Source organism: Pongo abelii, chromosome 4, assembly GCF_028885655.2.
Source record: "Pongo abelii isolate AG06213 chromosome 4, NHGRI_mPonAbe1-v2.0_pri, whole genome shotgun sequence".
Classification (NCBI taxonomy): Eukaryota; Metazoa; Chordata; class Mammalia; order Primates; family Hominidae; genus Pongo; species Pongo abelii.
The window spans coordinates 116,136,488-116,145,530 of record NC_071989.2 but is presented as its reverse complement, the minus strand read 5'-3'; the positions used below and the strand labels follow the sequence as shown (position 1 = coordinate 116,145,530).

General features: G+C 35.3%; 1 protein-coding gene across 5 annotated transcripts in view; it reads left to right on the top strand.

The window, feature by feature from the left end:
• Window positions 1–9,043, top strand: part of FBXL17 (F-box and leucine rich repeat protein 17) — a 526,088-nt gene that overhangs the window by 222,968 nt on the left and 294,077 nt on the right. The window contains exon 7 of one of the 5 annotated variants that reach the window (XM_054556486.2): window positions 5,332–5,414. The exons of 3 other annotated variants lie outside the window; for them this stretch is intronic. In XM_054556486.2, the coding sequence (XP_054412461.2) occupies window positions 5,332–5,362 (31 nt within the window). In that variant the 3' untranslated portion in view covers window positions 5,363–5,414. Of the gene's footprint in view, window position 1; window positions 4,124–5,331; window positions 5,415–9,043 lie in introns of those variants that run through there. One more of the 5 variants, XM_054556480.2, reaches the window with a different exon arrangement.

Sequence of the window (9,043 nt, the reverse complement as noted above, 5' to 3'; positions counted from 1 at the left end):
GAGACAGAGTCTTGCTCTGTCACCCAGGTTGGAGTGCAGTGACATACCTCACTGTAACCTTGAACTTGTGGGCTCAAGCAATCCTCCTGCTTCAGTCTCCCGAGTAGCTGGGACTACAGGGGCACACCACCACCACGCCTAGCTAATTTTTACATTTTTTATGGAGATGGAGTCTTACTCAGGCTGGTCTCAAATACCTGGCCTCAAGCAATCCTCCTGCCTCTGCTCCCAAAGTGCTAGGATTACAGGCATGAGCCACTGCACCCAGCCCCAGGTGTTTATTGAGCTCCTACCTTGATCCAGCATTTGGAATAAAGCAGTGAGTAGAATATTTGGGTTTCCTACCTTCACATAGTTTAAAATTTAACATGAATTTGCCACAGAATTAATAATTTAGCCATATTTGCCTCATAGAGTTTATAATTTAGCAATAACTGTATAATGCTTTTGCCACTTTACATTTTCATAATTTCTATTTATCCCTTTTAATGCTGCTGAGCATGCTCTGAAACCTTATTTGCTGTTCCTATAATTAATAGTCTCCAATTTGCATATGTGGACAGTTTTTAATTACTGTATATTGTAGTTTTCTTTAACCTAGATTTTCACACATTGTACAATAAATTCCTTAACCTGCCTTTTTTATGTCTAACATCATTGCTCTTGCTGATGAAAGATGGTCCATGGTGCTCACTTAGGTTTTCTAACTTACTTTTAGGAACTAGTAACAGGGATATAGTATTTAACTAAAAATTCCTATTGCAATCAAATTGTTTACATATGTGGAGAAAATGAATACGCTTTTATTATCCTAATGAGAAAGTAATCCTGGACCCCGAGTTGATTCATTATTGCCCAGTGGTGTGAATGCCTGCTGGTTATTGCAGCTGATGAGGAAGGTCTAACCTCTGTGGAGATCTTGGGATGCAAATGGGTAGCAATTTGTGAAAAGAATCAACTTACTGGTTGAGTTTGTGTGGGTTTTTTTGTTTGTTTGTTTGAGACAGAGTCTTCCTCTGTTGCCCAGGCTGGAGTGCAGTGGCACGATCTCAGCTCGCTGCAACCTCCGCCTCCCGGGTTCAAGCAATTCTCCTGCCTCAGCCTCCCGAGTAGCTGGGACTACAGGCACACACTGCCACGCTTGGCTAATTTTTTTTTGTATTTTAGTAGAGACGGAGTTTCACTGTGTTGCCCAGGCTGGTGTCGAACTCCTGAGCTCAGGCAGTCCGCCCACCTGGGCCTCCCAAAGTGCTGGGATTACAGGTGTGAGCCACTGCGCCGGGCTGGGGTATGTATGTATGTATGTATGTATGTATGTATGTATGTATGTATGTATGTATGTATCTATTTGTTAATTAATTATTCCCAACATGCCAGTTTTTTCTCCCGGGACTCTCTTAACAGGCTACCATTTATGCATAATCTTGGATGTTGAAAAATAAATTCTCTTCTCCTACCTCTCCTCCAGGAACCTAGTGTTTCCTAATGTGGAGGCTTAAAGGCTTGGGGACTAGTTGACCTTCTCAGAGGCCCAAAAGCAGGGTGAAGAAAAGTGTTCTTGTTCTCAGCAAGGGAAATGGCTCCCTTCACAGCCTCAGCCATAAATCCTCTGGGTTGACGGCAGCTAACTTTCCAGTAAGGCCCTTGTCAAGACTCTTACCTCCCCACAGAACTATGTGGGCCCAAAAAAGGTGCATGTGCATGGACCACAGTTTGGTGTTTTAAATCATTATTATTTTTAGATCTTTGAGAGTAAACTTCTGTCTTCTCTAGTCCTTTCTCTAACTGTCCTAAATAATAGTTGAATTCACTTTTTGACTTTCAACCCTGTTTTTAGGTCTAGTTTTTGTCTTCAGGGTGGCTGCCTCTAGTATATGAAAAGGGCTTCCCTATGGAATTTTTGTCTGTAGTTCAGATAGTCAACTAAACATAGGACATAATTTATGAAAAACTATTTTTCTTATTGGTTGCTCATTTTGCCCCAGTAGAATGCCAACCCAATTCACTCTATATTCTCAAAGCTACTAACTGAGAACTTTCTTCTTCTTCTCTTTGTTTCACAAGAAAGTAGTGGTTTGTCTAATTACTATACTGTAGTTACAATTATAGAGAAAACGTCAGTCTAGTCATTGCCAATTAAAGTAGGAAAAAGCTACATTTATAACCACTAAGAGCCATTATGTCAATTTAATACTGTTCATCAGCGTGTAACCTGTTTTCTAAGACATATAAATCTAATCGTGGTATTATAGTACACTCACCCTATTAAAGGCCTTTGGTGCTGCAGAGAAGAGATTATTGCAAGCAACCTATATGAACTGTATGTCTTTTCATTGTGGCTCATCATAAATTTTAAGATCTGGGTTTTGTAAAACCTGGCCAACGTGAATACAAATAGGTCCTCCAAATCACTGGTTAGCCCTTTTATTTTTAGGTATTTGTCAGAGCAAAATAACCTGTTGAGATTAAGGTTTTTCTAATTTTTTTTTGACAGGGATATACTTTGTAATCATGCATTGTATACTATTGCAATCATGTTTCTTTTTACATATAGGGGAAGTGTATAAATTTTTACTCTCCTAATGAGAAAATAATCCTGGGACCTAAGTTGATTTATCATTACTATTTCTGCTTTTATATCTTCATGTAGTATTTAAGGGATTTTAGCTCATAAAAGACATCGTGGATTTAGTATAAGTTAAGAAAATATGATAGAAATGAGATATTTTCATTAATTTCACCCATTATTTAAAGTCTATCCGAACGCTTTTGAATGTATCTTTACACGGTGTTTTAGTCTATTCAGGCTGCTATAACAAAATGCCATAAACTGTCTTATAAATGACAAAAATTTATGTCTTACATTTCTGGAGGCTTGGAAGTTAAGATCAGAGTGCCAACATTGTTGGGGTCTGGTAAGGACCCACTTCCTGGTTCATGGATGGCACCTTCTCACTGAGTCCTCACATAGTAGAGGAAGGAGCTACCTCTTTGGGGTCTCTTTGATACGGTAGTGAATTCCATTCAGAAGGACACTGCCTCTGACCAATCACTTCCCAAAGGCCCCATCTACCAATACCATCACCTTGGTGGTTAGTGTTTCAAAATATGAGTTTTCAGGGGACACAGACATTCACATCATAGTATATGCTATGCAGGATGTATCACATATCAACAGATTATTACAGATCTGAAAGGTTGTCTTCCTAAATTGTCCTTTGCTGTAGGATTTTTATGGATCAAATTTCATTGTGTTTTGAAGTAAGAAAAAGCGAAAGGAAAGTCGTTTGGCTTAGATTTTTGAGGGATATGAGAAAATATCTACATCTTGATATTGAGTTGTAGATGTCTCTGTTTAGAGTAACTGTCTGTGGTAATAAGGTCAAGGACATTCTGATCTTTATTCTCTGATACCCATCTAAAGCTAGAAGATTGCATTACTGATTGAAATACCACCACTCACTTGTCAGAAACATTTATATTATGCTGGTTCCCTTTTCCTTGTTCCAGTGAGATTCCAGGGGTATCTTCCACTTTTTGAAGCTCTCCATAGCTATATTTATGTCTTCTGGTATCTTCTACACCCCAGAGAAAATGTAAAACCAAAAAGACTCATCAAGGCTTTCTTTCATTGTTTTAGCTTCCAGATGCTATTGTCTTAAATTCCCTAATCTGAATATTTCATGGTTGATTACCTTAAACTTCCTACTGAGCCTAGTTTGCTGTAATTAAAACCAGAGTTGAGACATTCCACTTATCTGCATAATCAGTGACTATTATCCTGATTCTCTAGAAATCAAATTTTGGATGAATTGATTTTAGGATCTTTAATCCTTGGTCTGTATGTCACCAGAATAGTGCCTGGCCCTGTTCCTTCTGCTCCAGTCTCTCTATTTTTTTAATGTTTAAATAATGTCAGCCTCTACCTCCCCTCACCCTGGGCACATGGATGCACATGTGCAAATGTGGATGCGCGCACACACACACACACACACATAGACACACACACACACACACCTCACTGTCACTGCTTTACAGTTATAGTTTATTTGTGGAAATTTGATATCTTTAAAGTATTTTAAGACACACTACTTCCTATTTGCTTAAGCCCCTTTTTTGAGGTTTTAATTTTCTTATTAAAATTTCTGTATACTTAATGTTAAATTTACTTTTATGTATTCAATAATTTTTTGGCTATTGTGAATTATATTGGTTCAGTGTTTTCTAATTGGTTGTTGGTAAATGAGAATATACTTTTTGTACATTTTAATATACTTATGGATGCTAATTTTATAATTGATCATCTTTCTGAACTTAATAATTTTAATAGTTTTATAGATGAGTTTTAATAGTTTTATAGATGAGTCTCTTGAATTTGAAAGTAGACAGTTACATCATCTGAAAATAAGGATAAATTTGCCCAGTCTTCTCTAGGATTTTTACCTTTTATTTCCTTTATATACCTGATTGTATGTTCTAGATATTCAAGAGGCAAGTTTTGTAAGTAAAGTTTAATTATTTACATCTACTTCTTGCTTTTTCTGTGAACTTTCCCTCTTTTCATTTTCTTCTCTATTTTTTAAGCAGACACATTAAATGAAATAAAATGGCAATGAGTATTAATGGAAAGTTACCATTGTCTGGGAAGTTAGGGTTGAAAGGTGGTATATACATAGAATTGATGCATTCATTCTGCTTAACACTGAACTTTTAAAAAGCTAAACCGGGTTACATTTTTGTTTTTAATTTCTATCAAGTAAAAATTAGTGGTTCTCAGTTTTTTTTTTAATATTTTCTTTTTCTCAAGTATTTATATTTCTTAAAATATGGCTCTGCTCAAATAGTACCATTATATGAATTTATTTTGCATATAATATGCTAAATAATAATTTACCTACAGAATTAGTTTTAGTTTTTTTTTTTTAAAGAAAAATCAAAGTTCAATTCACTGGTTGTTAAGCCTTCATAGACTGTTTCTAAAACTGTTCATAGAATACAGCAACCATGATCTTTTGAAATAAAAAAGTTTTATTTGTGAGTTTTCCTATATTTTCTCTTTAAAAAAATGAACCTTCCTGTAAGAGATACCTTGACATGTTTTCATGACTAGATCTATATGAAATAATGTAACTTAGTAGTGATTTAGAATTTTAGGACATTTGTTCACGGAATGTGTATTAATACTACTGTATTGTCAAAGGAAATGAATTATTTGCAATGGAAAAGTCTTTTGGAAAGAAACCTTTCCCCTTTCATTTATTTATTTAATTTTTTTGTCTAATTATATCACATTTGTATGTTGTCCCTAGCCTAGTTTTTTTTTTTTTCCAGTTTGTTCAGTGCCATAGATAGGAGTGCATGAACTGGAAAATCGAATACTAGATGATGCATATTATCAGATGGTAGGTATTTGCATATCTAAGAGCTAGATCTAACTCTTGTGTTTTGTTTCATTGTATAAAATAGATTTATTGAAATTCTTATTTTTAAATATGGAAAATATAGATTATTTAAAGAATGATTAGAAATAAAGTTATATAACTTAATTTTGAAAGATTGTTAGTTTAGTCCTTCATATAACTAATTGTCTTGGCCCTCACTAATTTAATTGTTTTAATTTTTCTGGTGTCTGTTTGCCATGCAAATGTGCTAACATATTTGCATTAGAAACAAATTATTATTCTTGGAACTTCAGATTAGAGCAGGAGTTTAATTGCTCCTTTTAATTTTTTGTTTTGTTTTTATTTGATATATAAAACTAAAAATATATTCCAAGGAAAAGCAGTTTTAGATAGAGTCACAAGTGATTCCTAAAACTTGCTTTTATGAAAGAAGATGAAAACTTATTTATACCAAATATTTTTATAACAACACATTTATAATTTCTTTAAGTAAGGAAAAAGCTAAAACAATTAGGGATTGATTCCTAATAGGATGCTAAAATTTCCACAAACTTTGATACTTTCTTTACTCCAGGAAATTTTAACTCTCAACGTTGTAAAAATGACAACTTAAAAAAAAATACTTCGGTTTAATACGTCTAAGATATATAAATACGATTATGTGGTTACAACCCATGTTACTGTACATGTTTCCAGAAATTATTTACTGATATCACATATATTGATTTTTTTCCTATGTTGAGTATATACAATTTACATTTCATAGAGGATTTTGTCCTCTCAATTAATTTTATGAACTCAAGTAAAAATATATATTATATATATATTTTTATATATGTACTGAACACCTAATATATTCTGACACTGTGCTAGGTGCTGGACACGAAAAAGTAAATAAATAACGTGATCTCTTATCATATGTATGGACCAATAACTAAAGCATGATCTGATGCCTATTGTAATAGAAATCATGAGAAGGAAAATTAAAAATAAGAATAATTCCCTGTTAGGGTTATAGCAAATATTCTTCCCAAGTTTTAATAGTTTATGGTATATAAGGCTGTGCTCAGCTAATCTGAACTGTTTATAGGTTGCTTCTTTGAAATTAAAATTAAAGTTACATTTTAGTGTCTTTTTTTCCAGCAAAAGGTAGCCTTTTTATTTATAGTACTCTAATTTTCCAGGCAGTATATAAGAATTATGTAATTTTGATATGCTATAAATTAAATTTTAAAAGCAAAATGCAGAGAAGGATAATAATTAAAATTGAAAATAACCTGAGGGCATAAAGTGTTTATTGCAAGATGGATTCCTTAAGGAACTTTTATTTTTATTTTTTGTTCTAAATCATAATTTATTCTAGGACTAATTTATGTCTGAACTCTGATGGCATTTTAGGTGTTTACAGAAAATCAGTTTATGGACTAGGAGCTAGAGAAATTAGGAAGGCACACTTGTAAGTTCATCAGAAATCAGAATAAATTCTTACTAAGCATTTCAGGGATCTGCTAGTCAAAATGTTGCTCATTGTTCAAAGTCAGAGAGTTTTACCCCTCCTATCTACTTGGGGGTTAATTGTAGAGCCCACAACTAAAATTTTTTTTTTTTTTTGAGACGGAGTCTTGCTCTGTCGCCCAGGCTGGAGTGCAGTGGTGCGATCTCGGCTCACTACAACCTCCATCTCCTGGGTTCCAGTGATTCTCCTGCCTCAGCCTCCTGAGTAGCTGGGATTACAGGTGCGGGTTTACAGCTGGGATTACCCAGCTAATTTTTGTATTTTTAGTAGAGACGGAGTTTCACCATGTTGCTCAGGCTGGTCTTAAACTCCAGACCTCGTGATCTGCCCACCTCAACCTCCCAAAGTGCTGGGATTACAGACGTGAGGCACCGCGCCCAGCCTAAAATTTGTATTAATCTCTCATTGGAAACCTCAAACAGCTGTAAGAACCTGCTTTATGTATTATAATATCTCAGTTTTTTTCTGTCCAAGAAATTTCACCAGAGGTTTAAAATGTGTATATATATTGTATTTGAGTTTATATGTGTTTAATTTGTTTCCCTACTTGGTTACAAAAGATTTAATCAGCTTATCATGAATACTAGTTTTATTAGATGAACTTTACTGGTAACTAGTTAGAGTAAAGTGGCAAATTAGGTTGTTTTTTCTTATTAAGTCTGAAGGGTGGCCTGATTTCTTGTTAATCTCTAATCTGTTCCTTCAATTTATGAAAATCTCCAGTTTCTTGACTTCATTTTTTGTTTCCTGCTTTCAGAGCAGTCTATAAGGATTAGGTCCTTCCTGATTTCTTTGGTGTTCATTGGTCTGTTCAGGGGTAATGGTTGGCTGAGTCTCCTTCATGCTTCCTCTTTTCACCCTTTTCATTCATCTTTTTTAAAATATTTTTTGTCCTCTTTTTTCATATATATATATATATATATATATTTTTTTTTTTTGAGACGTAGTTTCACTCTTGTTGCCCAGGCTGGAGTGCAATGGCGTGATCTTGGCTCACCACAACCTCCGCCTTCCATGTTCAAGCAATTCTCCTGCCTCAGCCTCCCGAGTAGCTGGGATTACAGGCATGCACCACCATGCGCGGCTAATTTTGTATTTTTGGTAGAGACAGGGTTTCTCCATGTTGAGGCTGGCCTCGAACTCCTGACCTCAGGTGATCCGCCCACCTCGGCCTCTCACAGTGCTGGGATTACAGGCGTGAGCCACCACGCCTGGCATATCTTTTTTTTTTTCAGCTGTGATCCTTTCCACACTGTTTTCTTTTTTTCCTCCTCTGAATTTACGTATCTCTATTTTCTGTAATATTCCTTTCTCTCTTCTCTCTCTCTCATTCTCCCATTTTGAAGATAATCTTGTTCTTCACCCTCCAAATTCAATGTTTGCTGTTTGGTGGAAGGTGGAGCACAGTTGAGTAAAGTAACCCACCATTTACCTGATGTCCCAGTTAGCAGATTTGAGGAGTGGGCTCATTTGGGCTATTTGTTGGCAGATTTGAGGCAGATTTGTTGGCAGAGTGAGCTCATTTGGGCTATGTGAGAGTTCCTATATAGCCACAAGGAAGAAACACTTCCTGCAAGAAGGAAAATTGTACAGGTTAATTGGGCCCTGGAAACCTAGTTGATTCATAGATATAGGTATAAAGGGTGTTTGAGCATTTTGGATGTTTTAAAAACAGTTTTTAAACACAGTTTTACACAATAATTAATCATCTGTAACCAGTCCTGACCACAGTGTAGAGAGTGTTCTCATGGATTGAACCCTGTGTCAGAGGATGGTTCTGACTTTAAATGAAGCTACATGTTCAAGAAGGCAAGCTGGCCCAACCTTGATATTTTTTAGATGAAATTTCCTAACTCTCAGTCACAGACGTTATGGTCCATGGATCAAGTGCTGATCATGGAACTGTAAGGTTACCACCTAGTAGATCAGCAACGTGAAGGCTGGTCTCTACAATAAAACTTTATCTTAAATTCTTATTTTCTCATTGCTTATAGCTTGTAATTCTTTTTCACAAATATTTAATATCAGGTTTATTGAGCCTACCAACCCTGCAAAGTATGTAGAACAAATTGTATCATTATATTAAGTGGAAAAGCTAAATTCAAAGAAGTAGCTTATCCAGTGT